Source organism: Notechis scutatus, chromosome 2 (genome assembly GCF_049901735.1).
Source record: "Notechis scutatus isolate UNSWTSFEM ecotype Mainland chromosome 2, rNotScu1.2, whole genome shotgun sequence".
In the NCBI taxonomy this organism is placed as follows: Eukaryota; Metazoa; Chordata; class Lepidosauria; order Squamata; family Elapidae; genus Notechis; species Notechis scutatus.
Window position 1 is genome coordinate 98,808,329 of NC_142010.1, and position 16,454 is coordinate 98,824,782.

At 33.4% G+C, this 16,454-nt stretch overlaps 1 protein-coding gene across 7 annotated transcripts in view; it reads right to left on the reverse strand.

Moving 5' to 3' along the window:
- Nucleotides 1-2,821: 2,821 nt before the first annotated feature.
- GABRA1 (gamma-aminobutyric acid type A receptor subunit alpha1) overlaps nucleotides 2,822-16,454 on the reverse strand; it is a 39,559-nt gene continuing 25,926 nt past the window's right edge. For all 7 annotated transcript variants that reach the window (XM_087955495.1, XM_087955499.1, XM_087955498.1 and 4 more), the window contains 3 exons: nucleotides 12,720-12,872; nucleotides 9,419-9,621; nucleotides 2,822-5,820 (listed from right to left, as the gene is read on the reverse strand). In XM_087955495.1, coding sequence (XP_087811621.1) covers nucleotides 5,506-5,820; nucleotides 9,419-9,621; nucleotides 12,720-12,872 — 671 coding nt within the window. In that variant the 3' untranslated portion in view covers nucleotides 2,822-5,505. The remainder of the gene's footprint in view (nucleotides 5,821-9,418; nucleotides 9,622-12,719; nucleotides 12,873-16,454) is intronic.

A 16,454-nucleotide genomic window follows, 5' to 3' on the forward strand; every position in this document is an offset into this window, starting at 1 on the left:
TTGTTCTGAGGCAAAAAACAAACAAACTACTGTGGCCATAAGAGAAGTGACAATCCTAATCCAGAAGTGGAGTTCAGAAATGGCTGAATTCCTGATCCAGCTGCAATCTCCTGATTTATCACCTCTGGCTAGAGAGGAGTATTATCTTAATTAAAGCCCCACAAATTTCACAAGGTGTGTCAATGTCAGGCAGACTGGTTATTTGAGAAGAGGGACAGAAGGACTTAATCATAAGTGGTTCATTCGGGGGTGATGCTACACAAAGGTGTTTTTTTTAAAAATAACTCTTCACTTTTCCCATTGATTTCCATATCAGGATATAGCCAGGACTCTGGATGATAAATTTGGATGGGTTTTCTTGACAGTATCTAAGCCTCCCTTTGAGACTCAGCCAGATTATCAGTCATCCAATTTTGAGACCAGATACTTTGGCTGGAGAGAGCACACCAACTCAACTCTGTTATTTTGTTAGTTTCTTTTTCATATGAAAGAATATCTTCATTGCAGAGGTGGTATTCAGCAGGTTCTGACCAGTTCTTGAGAACCCATACTGGAACTTTTGAGTAGTTCGGAGAACCAGCAAATACCACCTCTGACTGGAGATTTTACAGTATCCTTCCCCTGCCACGCCCACCAAGCCACGCTCACAGAACCAGTAGTAAAAAAAATTTGAATCCCATCACTGCTTCATTGGTATACCCACATTCAGGAAGTACCCATTTCATAAGCTAATGTTTTTGGCCAAGATCACAACTGATGAAGTAAGAAAAACTGTTTAAATGAGTTTCTTCTATATCTCTAATATCTTAAGTTCTGCTACATTTTCTTGATTTTTGGCACAAGACTATTTTATATATTTGGTCAAAGGACAAAATACAATCTATTTTTGCCTGGTTTGTGTAATACTGGTTCATAGTTCCTCTTGATGGATTAAGCTTAGAATGCATCACTGGTTTTTATAGGGTGTTCAGTAATCAGCACCGTCTCGTGCATACTAGACAATATTATAAAAGGAAAAAAAAGTAAAGAGAATTCGGCTTTTTGCCGAAAAGTCTGTAATCAGTAGCTATGTTATGAATACAAAATCTAGTCTGATGTTTCAAAACTCCCACAGCAGTTCAGTCAAATGAGATTATCAGCATCGGTGATGTTAGTCTGTCTATCTCTCTGCAATGAGACAAAAACACAGGCTCTGACATCTTTTAGAAGCTTTTAATTTGACCATTTCATTTGAACAGGAAATCTTAAGAACTCTTATACCATTCTCTTTTATTGAATAAATTTGATTTTTGGCAGGGACAAAAAAAAGATGCAGCTTTCCACAGTCATATTTTAGGTTTTTAAGCAGTTTTGAGGATTATTTTAAAATCAACGGGCATTAGGGAAGAAGCAATGATGGCTGCACACCTGGAAAGAGGGGGAAAAGAGGTGTGTGGTTGGAAAAACTGGGGTGACTTTTTCTATAAAAGTCCAGGTGGCTTCTTTGAAAAAGAATAATAGGAGGTGAGATACATTTTATAATGTAATGTGCATCTGTAAAAAAGCAAAAAAAAAATCTATATACAACTAAATAGACTAGTTGAGAGGCTTTTAATGACTAACGCACAATTGCAACCAGAGACTTTTATTTTGGGACTGATGAACAGCTAGAAAAAACAATGGAAATTTGTTTTTTATATATGACTACTATGGGGAAATTGTTATATGTTCAAAAGTGGAAACAAGTTCAACAATAGTGGAATGGTTAGTGATTTAATGGAATTTACAGCGATGACTGAACTGAAAAAAAGTTGATTGACTAGAAACCCCTTTATGACATGGTTTTGATGATCAAAAAAATTAATAATAGAAGAAAGTGACCTTTTTGTGAATATAAAGACTTAACTTTGTAATTATATTTGCATATACTACAAATAAAATCAGAAGCTTTTATCTTTTCTTTATGCATCTTTGTTTTTTCCCTTCTTTCTCTTTCTTTATTCTGTTTATTCTGTTTTCGATAATTTTTTTATGTCCTCTTTAAAACTTTTAATAAAAAATTATTTATTAAAAAGGGGGGGAAATGAACCATAGATCTTGGAAGTGTTATTCTTTTAAAATAATACATTTAAAGTGAAAATATATCAGTTAACTAGTCTTTGACTGGTTCAAAGTTGTAGCTTATTTCATTATGTTTTGAATTTCATCCAGACAAATACATAGTATGATGGTTCATAATTCAGTGCAAGTTTTTGGATTAACTACATATAGTTTGATAAAAAGGACCAGAAAAAGTACATTCTCAGTTACTATTGTAGAAGAGTAGCATGTGAGAGAAAAAGATGAAATATAAGATGACTGATTATTATATTCATGATAAGCCCTCCATATCTCCTTCAGCTTTTATTTTTATTAGACCATATGATAATTATATGTTGTAGATAAGAAAATGTCTTCAAGTCATTCACTGTTATTGGATTGGATTTGAAAGGTTGGAATCAAAGCATCTAAAGGAACACTCATCATTGCTTTATGCTTTCATTTGGGTTGTTCTCGTCTTGAGTTTACTATGCATTTAATGGTCCATCTCAATCCATAAAGCATGGGTCATAAATCAAAGGAAACACATCAAACAAGGACTATGTTGTACAAAAAAAAACAGAATAATGCTTCAAACAATATGCACAAACAGCAGGAGCTGTGTGTGTTTTGTTTGTTTTTTACATCTCTTGTCAAATTTTCTCTGACATATGATCTAAATCCTTCAGCCTTTCATACATTGGCCTGCATGGTCATTTATAAACATAAATAAGCCAAGTAAAACATTCACTTGTATTACTCATAGTTTTTGTTTTAAACTTTATTAGTATAATAGAATTACAGTTCAACATAAAATAATGAGATTTTGCTAAACTCTGTAAAGCATTACATGCATCTGCCATAAACAATCTCTGTTATAGATTTAGGTCTTATTGCCACATTGCTGCACTGAAGTGCAATAAACATTCAATGTCATCTTGTTTTTAATTGTTCCAGGAGTAAACAGAAACTGACCTCTATAAGAGTGTATCATTATTTTTCAAGGAAGACTTACTATTATTACATGGTTTAGCAAAGCATTGTAAAAAAGTTACACAGAAAGTACCTTGTCTTTGATAACTGTGCAATCAGATTTATACAGGATACTGTTCACAGAGACTAAGAAACTAAGAGATGAAAGAATGCATGATTGCATAGCAAAATAAAAAAAAGCAGAATAGTTAAGTAATATTCATCTCTAATGTGCCAAATGCAGGCTGAAAGGAGCCAAATGGATAACTCTGAAGGTCAAATGCCCTTAATGAACACACTAGATTAAACGCCAAAATAACAAGATAAACAAATACTGAAGTGAAATTCATATTTTATTTTGATTGTTTTTCTATACATATATCTACACATAATACTAGAAGATAACAGATCCTCTTTAGTAAGCTTCAGTCAGATTAGCTCATCAAGTTTAGACAGGACTAAATGGTAGACAATGAAGCGTTAGGGTGTTTTTTTTTAAAGTCACCTTTTCTAAGGAAAAAGTAAACTATTTCATTTGTAGATACTAACTGCAGCAACCTTTTGATTTATTGAGAAATAGTATATAAAACATTGCCTGTAACATGTATAGATATCGATTGTGTTAGCTATTTTGACTGAAGGTCCATACAACTTTGTTTTTTTAATATGCATTCACTACCATGTGTTATGAATTCTGAACCCTTATATTAACACCTCCCCAAATCCATGCTTCCACTCAATTTTTTTAAAATATCCATCTTGGTAATTTGATTTCCACTCCCCCTCTTCAAAATAATTTTTCAGCAGAAATAAAACTGGGTAGCATTATTTTGGGAATACTAATAACTTGAAAAATGGACATTTTGTATTTAAAGCCCTTACATATTGTTCCTACAAATATATTGCTACAGTAAAAATAAAATGTAATAAGTTTTACTCAATAAAATGTATTTTCCTGTACATTCGTTTGAGTATGTTTTTTTCTGTATTTAATGCTACATATATTACATCACTTATTGTTAACAGTTATGTTTCAGCAAATATAGCAATAATGTACAGATGACGTTTGTCTTAAATATTTTACCATTGTCCTACCAAATATAATTCCATATTTTTGTATTCACGCATTACCTGAGCATACCAGTCATTAACCTAATAGTATAACTAGATGATAGGTTTCAAATTGCAAGCTATTTTAAAGATAAACGCTTTACAAATGGAATATATCCTATTCCAAGCTCTCTTCCTTGTCTTTTTTTCTCCCTTTTCTTTCAAATGCCACTGACTGTTCTTAAAAAAAAGAAGTGCAGGTTCTAAATGTTTCTTTTAAAAATGCAACCTATTAAGAGTTCAGAGAACTAACCCCCACAAGGCATAATATGAACATAAAAAAGTAAAAAAAAAATGTAGTCTCATGTAGTATATTTACACGTTGTTGAAATAATACATTTTGTCTTTCTTTTTGCCATGTGTTGCAACCTAAAACTTTTCAGTGCAATCTCTCTACTTATTGACTTGAAGATATGGCCCCCAAAGTCCCTAGATAATTCTCAGGTCAGGGTGCTTAGGATTGCAAGCCTCTTGTACCATTTGATAAAATAATACATTCAGTGTACCTAGAGATTGTTAAATATTGTTTTCCTTCGAAAGCAAACAACCGAACGAACAAAAGCCTTAATACAAATACAGAAGCACAAAAGAAGAATCGACCCTGTATTGTTTTTATCTAACAGAAACAAAGAGATTTAGATCTGCACTGAATGTGCCATTGGTTGATATTATCGAGTCAAGTGACCATCTGATGTTTAAAATAAGACTGAAGTGAGAGAGCATATTAAAGCATTCATTCTATGAATCAATGTGCTATTCTGTGAGAAAATCTACCATTAGGAAATAGACTGTTTTGTATGTAAATATGAACATTAATTTGCTTTAAAATTGGTGGTTGGATAATTCAGCAAATAGGAAATCTAAGAAAAATACTATATTTTCTGGAATCCAGCACTTTGGATAGATGCATATCCTATAAAATAATTCAAATAAGCAGCACTCCAAAAATGGAAACTAGAATACTTATGTGCAACATGAACATATATAAAGACAGTTTTACCTTCTATCATTTTGCATAAAAATATTTCTGCTCTGACATGTACAACATCCCTTCTGGAAACATCCAGAGGTAAGCTATTGACAATTGATTTGGATTTCTGTTATATTTCCCTCCCTTGTTCAAAGTCACGGTTCAGAATCTGGTGTCTACATCACATTATTACAGCCCTAGAATACAGAGTTAATATCTTTTTTTTCTATTTTATATATACGTATATATATAATATATACTTTTGCTTTATAAAATAAGGACATCTCAATTTCTTTAAAACAGAGGCAATGAAGCAAATGAGAACTGCTGTGTGTTTAGAACCCAAAAGCAATTCCCAGTGCAAAATAGATAGACAACTCTTATGGATGATGGGGCTAGTGTGGAGGGTTTTTGTCATTAAGTCGGGGCTCTCTATTTAAGTAGGTAGCCCAGTACACTAAATTAAAAATCCCAAAGAGCAGTGGAAATGCTATTCTTGATAGTCGATCAATTTTGCTGACGCTGTTAAAAGTTTTCTTGGGTTCAGGTGGCTTTGTTTCAGCTTTCACTTCTTTGGGCTCTATCGTTGCACTTTTAGCAATAGTAGCTAGTCCAGGATCTCTTGCAATATTTGGGGTACAGCTGGTTGTGGGTGCTGGTGCTGTGAACGAGTTGTTTTTCATAATGAGAGGATCCTTCACTTTCTTTGGCTAAGAATAAAGAACACAAGATTTTAAATGACACATCATTTCACCCATTTAAAACTATTACCTCTCTGGAATGTAAATACTTGGTTCAGCTCATATGCCCTTCAGAGAGCCATGTCTAAAAATACTTTCTTTCCCCTTTGTCCAGATATTGTATGTTGTCAAGTAGACAAGGAGAAAACAGAATCAGGAATATACTATATTTTCTGTTGATAAATTAGTGCTTGTTCAGTTGTCAACAAAGAGACATCTCATTTGATCAAATGGTTCCCATTCTGGTTTATCATAGATAGATAAAGCTCTATATCTATATTATGATATAGAACGTTACTATCAGTTCCAAAAAGTTATATGAATAGAAAAGTTGTGCTGTCAATTCAAAAGAGTTGTGAATGGGTGATGCAGTAAATTTTAAAAATTAATAATCAAATTAAACCTGTATTTTACTATTAGAGCCTATGGAAAGTCATCTAGAAAAGGTTTATACACAATATGGCATATATATTACTCAACCAACTATAATATGGCTATTATAGGCACAAGGATGAAAGAATGAAGAAATATGGAATTAATGGAGGAATGGATCACGAAGAGCTTGCAGAAACTGCCTTGTTTGATTAAAAAAGGAAGAACTATTGGTTTTTAAAAGATTTGAACCTTTATGGATATTTTTTTGAGAATGGGTAAAAATGAATTAATGATTTCAGGATTTCTTGATTCAAAAGTTTTGTTTATGAAAAGAAGGGAATCTTGACATATACATTGGGAGAGTGAAAATGGTAGTTACTATGATTGTAACTGCTGCTGCAAAGATTATAAATCATTTCTTTACAAATATTTATTTTGTTGTTGTTGTGTTTTTGCTTTTATTCTTTCACACTTCATATTTCTACTTTTCATTTTATTTTTCCATAGATTTTTTCAATCTTATGCCAAATTTTCTTTTAATAAAAATTATATTTAAAAAAAGAGTTAGGAGTAGCATGCCAAATATGTGACAGGAGGACCCTTATCCAGAATGCAGCTTGACTAGCACAAAAAGAAGGCATCAAATATTTAGATACTGATTTCTATTTTGAGGGAGGGAGAGAGAGAGAGAGAGAGAGAGAGAGAGAGAAATATATATTTTCAATATTTATGTATTGGGGCAAACATAACCAAACACTGTAAGCAGCATAGGCAATTTCTTTAAAAAAAGAACTTGCCCCTTCCAACTCCCCCCACCCGCCCAAAACATACTTTCTGCATAGTTGTTTTTCTTCTACTTCTGGACAGAAGCAAATCATTTTTGCTTCTGGTATTATGCTTGAACCTGTCAGAAAACACCTTTGGTAGTGATTCTGTACTCATGGAAGTTCTTTGTGCTGCCGGCAAAGATGGACCCTAACTGGTTGTGTATTTGTTTTTGGAGTTCCTAGTGATGTATTTTTTTCAGATGGCTTGTAGTTTTTCCCCCTGTATTAACATTTATCTCTGGAACTGATGAAATTAAATATTAAATCAATAGATATTTATGAAAGTCTCGTCTAAACAAATCTCTTTCAACAAGCTTTTAATTGTTAGCTATATTCATGGCTGATTTTATTTTTTATTTTAATTGTATTAATGTGATATATTTTGAAGTTAAGAAATAATACATGGACAGAATAAATCCTTTAAAAATCTTTTGGATAAAAGGTGCAGCCTATTTTCATCTAATAAGAAAAATAAACAAATTAATCCGTTTGCAGAGCATGATCCAAAAATTATTTATTTAAGGTCAAGTATACTTCGATTAACTGATATTGTTCAGCACTGGCTTCCAAGTTCCTTCTGATTATTATTATTTTTAAAAAATCTTCCAATATCATTATAATCCTACATATGGCAAAAGGACCCTAAAACTTTGTCACTTCATCTTAATTCTTATAAATAATCCCCAATGAATGAAACAATATGTTATTGAGATCATTATTGGACAGCTGGTTATCCAAGATATAATTCACTTCTTTCATTGATCTGGGGACTGGAGTGGTCTTTTTGGAAGGGCAAAATTGATCTATGGTGACATCTTGAATTTGGTCATAATTTCTTGGCAGAAATAGGACTGGATAGCCAAGGTTAAACTTTGTTTTGTAAAATTTAACTTCTGATCTGTCAGACTCACAGACTGTGCTGACAAACTCTGTGAAAGGAATGTATAGTAAAAATTGAGAAAGAATGAGCAATTCAGAGTGGGGGTGGGGAGAGCGATATTCCATCCTGAGAAAAAGGAAAGTATAAGGAAGAAACCTCAAATGATCCTACCTAGGTTTTGTTTAGTGTGAGAAAGGACAGATAAATTTGGATAGGCTTTAAAGATTCTGTTATTCTATCTTGCTACAATGAAGATCTTTCTTGTAATCCCTGCTTATGCTTATTTCTTGACTTGGCCTACCATGAGTGATTGACAGATGCCTCGACACTTCTGTTGAGATCATTTTAGAAGCCAAAGAATAGTCTCACTTCAAAGGCTTCTTCTGAAGAGGATGTGATGGGGAAATCAGACCTCCTATGCTCTAGGTTCTATCAAGTATTGTCAGATTCAGGTAGTGCTACTGTATGTGTGAAATAGCCAGGCCTAGCTTATTTCTTGCCCGTGTTGTCAGAATTCCACCTTTTTGCAATTATTTTTTTTCCAAATTCAAGAGTCTGAATCACACATGCATATACATCACTTCATGTCCTATGGCATGATGAATCATCACTCAACAACTTGCTGCTGAATGTCCTGATTTTCTCTATTGAAAAATCTTATTTTTAGATGGTAATAAGTGGGTGGTATGAAAATTCTTTTTGAGGATTCTGATGAGTGATAGCTGTTTCACATATATCAGCAGTTGTCTGATAATCCCTGAGTAAATAGCATGCATGTGTGATTTTGTCCTTAACAGCAATCTGGAAAACAGCCTGAAACTATATGAAATGTCCATATAGATTTAATATGATTTTAATTATTTAATGAACTAATGCATTAATAAATTCCTTGCTTCTTAATATCTAAAGTGAAATTTTATCTTTTGGATTATTTTAAAAGTCATTGATATTTCTTTCCTTGTGATTGTGAAAATACAGTTGAAAGTAATTTGGTACAGACAAATATCTAAGCCAATGGTTTGAAACTTCAATAGATTTACTTTTAAATAAACTTGTATATTGCAAGTCTGAAAACTTTTTTCAGTAGGTTACTATTAATATAATCATGTAATGTTGTATGATCATTTGTTTAGCAGGTTTGTACTTGTAAAACACACTAGGTACATCAGACCATGAAATCAACTCCATAGGAAGATTGAAACTACTTCTATTGAGATTGCTATAGTAACAGCATTTTGAAAAGCTGATTATGCTGTACCTCTTTGTTCTTACAGTTCAGGGAATTAGGAGGTATCTGAGCTGCTTCTGAATGTTATTGGAGCATTCTGGATTTAGAAAATCCTTTGGCCTCTTTTGACGAAGCAACAGGTTTTTTTTTCTGTCATCTTCCTTACTCGCTACATGTTGTACATAGCATATGAAGCAACCATTTCAAATACAAATAAAATATTTTAATAAAATAAAATATGAAGATCTGTTTTATTACCTTTACAGGAACTACACTCTTGCCATCCCATGCATAACCTCTCTTTGTAAAGTAGTTCACTGTGGCAAATTCGATCAAAGCTGAGAAGACAAATGCATAGCACACGGCTATGAACCAATCCATAGCAGTAGCATAAGCTACCTTGGGAAGAGAATTCCGTGCGCTAATACTCAAGGTGGTCATTGTTAGCACAGTTGTCACACCTGAAATAAACCAAAACAACAATATTTCCAAATTTTCCATTTTGTTGCTACCTTCACTTCAAGGTAAAGGTTTTTCTTGTCCTTGAAGATCTCTGCCATTTTCTTGACAAACTTTTTTAGAAGTGGTTTGTCATTGCTTCCTTCTTAGGGCCAAAAAAAAATGACTGGCCCAAGGCAGGCATAGTACTCATGATTTTCTAGTTTCTAGCCTGATGCCTTATCCAACCTTAACCAAACTGGCTCTCTTTGTTTTCCTGAGCCTGCTAAAAGTAACTAAATTATTATGTCAGAAGAAACCTGGAATATATTGTAAATTCAATCAAATATTCCAATCAATAATAAAACAAATCTTTCTGATTCCAAAATGCTATTTTAATAAGGCTGGGGAAATTGAGATAATTCAGATCAAATTCACTGATAGAAAGCAATAGATACTGAAAGTTGTAGTCTGCAAATGAATATGGGTTCACACTAGATTCTAATTTTTCATTTGGTGATTTTTCCTGGGTAAATGTATGTAGACATGAAGATTCAGAACTTAGAGTAGAGGCAGACTCTCACTAGTCCTAGATAATCAGGTGTATATTAAGGGACTGTGGTAGTTGTGGCTCAAACAGAAGAGCAAGTTGTTTGTTCTCATCTTAGATTAATTTGCAATGATCTTCCTATGACATATTTTCCATTCTGTCTGAAAACTAATAATGGGTGGTGAATTAAAATTGCACCCAGAGGGTAATAAAAGTGAATGAAATGGGAAATTGGACAATTCATCGGACAGGGTGAGATAGTCTACCAGTGACAAGTGTTCATACTGCACTCAAAATTTGGGACTGTATTAAGGTTTTACTTTACTACTTATTTATCACTGATGGTGTGTCATTTTGTTTATATCTCTTAGATGGGTTTGGTTTGGCAGAAAACCAATTGTTTGAGATGAATTAAAGTTACAATGTGATTTGCTCTGATAATCTAAAAGAGAGATGGAAGGTATTTTCTGTTCACTAGCTCATTTCTGAAACCTATCTTGAATTTTCCAGCTGGTTTTTGCAACTGTTCAGCTCAGATTCAAAAGCTAGCTATTAATATTGATTGAGTTAGAAATGAGGAAAGATGCCATTGTGACAATATATTTTGCATATTCTAAAGCACTGTTCCTTACCTGCTGTAGAATAGTTTTAACTAACCACTGAGCTTTTACTAAGAGTAAAAAATCTGCATCTTTCTACCGTTGCCTTAAATCACTGCCCACCAGTTACCTTGACAACTGCACACATCTCATGTATTAAATATCTGCTAGAGTATATTTTCACTGTGACATTTGTTAGCCAAAACTTACTGCAATCGAAAATATCTTGCACTACCCATATTCAGATGCATTATTTATAGAAAATAATCTGATTTTTCATTTTCCATCAATTCTGTTCTGAAATGGCTCAGACTGTTACTATTGCTACTACCACTACCCCCAACTTTACAATTCTACTCAGAGGAAGGATTTTAAATTATTTTAATTCAGTTATATAATGGGGATGGGTCCAACCATTCTAATAATTGTAAGCTATTTGATCAAACTTTACTTTCTATCTCTCTAGTTTCAGGTGCTTACACAAAATATTTGAAGCATACTTATAGGGGCGAAAAATCATCTTCACCCCAACTTCAAAATGGACAAAAGTTCACATAGAAAACCCAATTAATCCAATACAACATAATGGATAGTTAAGGGAGAGAAGAATTGAATGAACTCCAAATTAGTGAGGGGTGAATTTTGGCACCCAAAGCCTATATGTAACACTTTTAGGAAACCAAGGGCTGTGATGTATAACATATCAATGCAAACAATAGGTAGGATCATGCCATACTCAGATTTGGGCTGGAACTTTTCTCAAATGTAAATCAGCTATTCCTGTAATGAGGTATTCATTGACTAAGTTAGGTTGACACACAGATTTCACCAGGAATCATTCAGACAAGCCAAAATTAATTTCAAACAGTCCTAGAAGCCATTTTGGTAACAAGAAAGTTAAACTTTGGGACTGAAATGAAGCCTGCATTGAATGGTAATGAGTTTGTCCAGAAAACCCAGGTTCACACTTTGGATGTTCTACCTGATGTCCATCTGACACTAAATTTGCAGTTGACAGATAATATGTGGAATGCACTTACCTAACTTCAGCTAATATATCAACCTCAGCTTTTCTTGGGTTGATTGGAATTAGTGATGGTTAGCCACACCTTAGTCACTTGCAGTACCCTTTTGGGGAGTCTATCTTTGAAAAAGATCTAGAAATTGCAGTTGGTTTACCAATATATGGATTATATGATGCCTGTTTTAAAGATTTGATTGGACACTATTTGTCTACCAGACATTTTAAAGAGTTCATGTTGGCCTTTAAATCCCTAAACAACTTAGCATATGACTATCTGAAGAAACCAAGTAGGAAAGACCAGTTCAAAGTCTTCTCCCATCGCCAAAAGCTCACCTATCTGCCTCAATATTCCAGATATGAAACATACTCATGCAAGAAATTTGCTTAGCATTCACTTTATCAATAAAAATGTTTTTAAAAACTCACCAAACTTTTATTAATTGAACTGAATTTCAAATTATCTAATAAATCAATGAATGTTGAATCAGAATTTTAAAATCATAGTTTATTGATTTAATTCCATGCATTAGTGTTTTGTTCATACAAAATACTAATGCAAAATGGCAGTAATTAGTTCAACAACAAACAAACCAGTCACATTATGCTTTAGTGTTATTGATAGTGTACAAAGCTTACAATCATTGCCTGCTTTTACAAAGTTTCTTGCTCTCTTGCATGCATATACCACCCACTTCCCTATTGCAATGCAAGACAGATTTCTTCCTTCATTCGAAAGCCTTGCCCAGCAGGTCCAAATACCCCAATGAAGCAAATGCATCACTTCACCAAGACAAATTATCTCACTTTTGCATTACAAAATGCCTCACTGAGACAAAATACTGCTGCCATGGCATCTTAAGTGTGATATTTTAATTAAAGAGTATTAATGTTACATGCATTAATGCTTTTGAACAATTCAAACATATTTATGTAATGCAAGACACTCACCAAACACAGTTCTTGCTGGAACTGATTCTCTGTTAAGCCAGAAAGATACCTGGGATAGAATTACTGTCATTATGCATGGCAGGTATGTTTGAATGACAAAATATCCTATTTTTCTCTTCAAATGGAAATAGACGGTCATCACAACGTATTCCCCTGGATGCAAAAGAAAAAAAGTGACATTTCTTAGAATATAAATAAGGGAGAGGGGAGGAAGAATTCCTTGGAAGTCTTCCATCAGAAATACAGTAATTCAGAAATTAGTGTACCTTTGTCCCATTAAATTATTATATATTTCCACAAGTACTAACCTTGAACATCAAGAATGATTCCACATTCTAGTCTTTTAGAAGGAAGAGTTAGTATTCTGCAAAAAATAGAAAGAGCCCCTCCCCTCCCCCTTGATATTCACACAACTCCTTACCTTGATTCTAAAATATTCTTAGTTGCAGACACAACATAGTCGCCTCTGACAAGATGGGTGGCAAATAAATTTAATAAATAATAGTAATCTTTTCCCTCAGTTCAATGGATTTTGCTAGTGACTCAGGATTTTCTCTCCTTTCTTCTGCTTGTGATTTATTTGACCTCAATAATATAGTTTGCTACTCACTACATTCGCCAATTGTGACATTTAGAGGTAAAGAATACTTCTCCAATATCTGTTCTTTTTTCATGGCTTCTTTGTCTACTTGCTAGTCATCAGGATGTACACAGCTCATCTTCCTTGTAGCAGTAGGGATGGTGAGCCTTTTGTGAATTAAAGGAACTAGTTGGTCCTTGAATGACATGTTGAGAACTGCACTATGAAAATGTGTGGATAAAACCCAGCACTTGGATTTCATATCATTTGCAGCTAATTAAGGAGTCATACTGTTCACATGATTATTCTCCTTTCACTTAAACTGTCAACCTAGTAACTATTTTTGGAGGTGCCTGGAGATTCAACCACAGTTCCTGTTGTTATATGTAGGCCTGAAAGCCACACATGTGGTATGATGGCCTGTAACATAAAAATAAGATTCTTTTTTTATATCCAGAAAGAATGAAAAAAATTAAGATTATGTTGTTATGCTCACTAGGCTTATACAAAATGATTTAGGAGGACATTGTACTAAGCCATCATCTGAGTTGGCTTCTTGAAGTGTGGAAGCATCATTCCTGGGCAATGCATGTTGATATTGCAAATCTTCAATCAGTCCAAATGACATCCCTTTGTTTTGGTCAAGAAAAGGCCATAAACTAGCTGGGATGACCTATAACAGACGATGACTTTTTGATGCTTCAAGCAATGGTTTTAAAGGATTAGCTAGCTTTCTTTGCAGAGCTCCTCTTTGAATGGTTTTGTGCAGCCCTAATGATGATCAGACTATCTAATGCATTAGTTTTATAATTGAATGCTTACAGAGCTTGGCATAGAACAATCTGCAGGAAGAATGAATGGGCTGACTTCATTTAATGAGAGGCAATTAATCTACAGCTACTTTTGATCCCATTCTCTTTCTCCTCACTGTGCCACTTTTAGATTTCTTGTTTTTGTTTGTTTGTTTTGTAAATCAAGGGAAAGTATTCAGTTATTAAACATTGGTGGTGGCTGTTCACTATTTAATGGCTTTTGTAAAATGAGTGTTTTCAAAAAATTAAACAAGCATCTCATTTTTATTTTTATCTTCTATGACTTTTAGTTTAAATTAATATCTTGAAAAGATCAAATTCCTTAGGGTACTAGTAATATGGCATTACATTCAGTACTGACAAAACAGAAGCAAAGCAAAACAAATGTTAGCTGAAAAAAGAAGTGAGAAGGTTGAAATCAAATAAGTCTTCTTCCAAAATTAGAACTGACATATGAAATAGTCGTGGGGATTTGAAAAATCTAATTTCAGTCTGGTTCTATTCAAGATCAGGCACTGTTGTCTTGGATGAACAACAAGAATGATGTCATCATCATTCTTTTGATGCTGACAATGATAATTGTTTAGCCCATCCTTCTTTGTGAATTTTGCAATGAATATAATGGTCTCCTCTCTTTTTATACCCAGTACAGTCTTGTGAAATACAATCATCTAGTGAACTCTATGTTGAAGAAAAACCTGGATATGAATCTACCTTGGCTCAGTCCAAAATCTTAATTATTTCAGTGTTGGGCTAATGCAAATATAGTGCTGGAACATTAAGTTTTGTTTGATATTTGCTGGATTGGAAAGTTATCATTTGCTAACATTTGCTTATAATGTTTGAGCATAATCCTAAAGAGTCCATGGTACTCTTTGAACTTGATTATTTGCTTGTAGACCTTTTGTTACCCAGCTAGTGCCATAACATCATCATTGCCATAATCCTAATCTCATTCCAATTCCCCATCCATACATTTTTGTCAACTCATGAAGTATGAGTTAGGTAAGAGCATTCTGAAATAGACACCTCAAGGTCTTCAGATAAGCAAACTACAAACAGGTTCTTATATCCAGCCTTAGGAACCCTTACTTCTAAATCCATACAATAGAGAAAGTGCAACATAGCCATTTTATCATGATTTCAAAAACTGTACTGCCAAACTCCTATCACAAAAGTGGTCTCACTAGCGAAATGAGAAAAATATCCATTTAAATAAGTGTACTCCTGCTCAGTTTTCATTCATTTCAATGATGTTTGATGGATAGTGTTTGTCCAGCTTTCACTGCACAATGGAGCAAATCCCATTAAAGTGCACTAGTTTTCATTTTGTAAAGTTCTGAGAAATTTGATTCAGACTGTTCTACTTACAATTTCATTTTTACCATATAAAATTTGTTAGCTGACTTTATAAAACATTAACTACCCAAGTATTTAAGCAATTTTCATTATATTTTGAGGTTAGTTCTACAAATTGCTTCAGTTCAGCAATATACAAGAGAACCATGAATAATACAATTATAGCACACAACTATTGTATTTTTTGTTTGCATTCCATTCACAAAATCATTAAATTGTAATCCTAATAACTATAAAGTATTGGAAGTCTTTTAGACAACCATATTCTGCAAACCGACTAAACTAGAGCTAAGGTATCGATTCAGAGTCTTAAATTTCCTGAAATCCACTGCACTAAATTCATAAATAAATAAATTTCAATTATGTGTCAGTATCTATAGACATAGTTTTCCTTTTACCCATTTTTCTTTCCTGTTTTACAACTTAATTTCATTTTTCTTTATTTTGTACTGTTATTACCACTACTATCACTACTACAACTGAACACCATAATCATGTTTTAAATGTAATTATTGAAATTGTTCCCTTTCTAATAACAGTGCTTCTAGTGGTTTTAGTGAATGCTTTCTGTTACTAATCAGTGCCAACTTAATGCAGAACTTGTTATTAACCATAAATAACCATGATTAATGTCTTTTAGGCTATGATATTAATTTTGTTTTGATACCTTTGCAATTACACACACACCTCCCGAGTTGCCTCATATTTGACAATATGTATAAAATGCTGTGAAATAAGGCTGGAATGCTAACAAGGATCTTTCCATTTGGATTACTTTGGGGGGGAGGGGTGATTATGTAAAGTAGTTTTTAATTTCTGTTTCTCTGAGGGAATTTTATTTGTTCATTTTTTGAAGATGTAGATTGCAGGTCTAAGCAATTGTGAAGTTTTTGGTTGCCTTTTCATTCATGACTGATGAAAGAAAATGTTATGTACATATAAGGATGGTTTGGGCTTACTATAGTGGCTGTACAGTTTTACTGT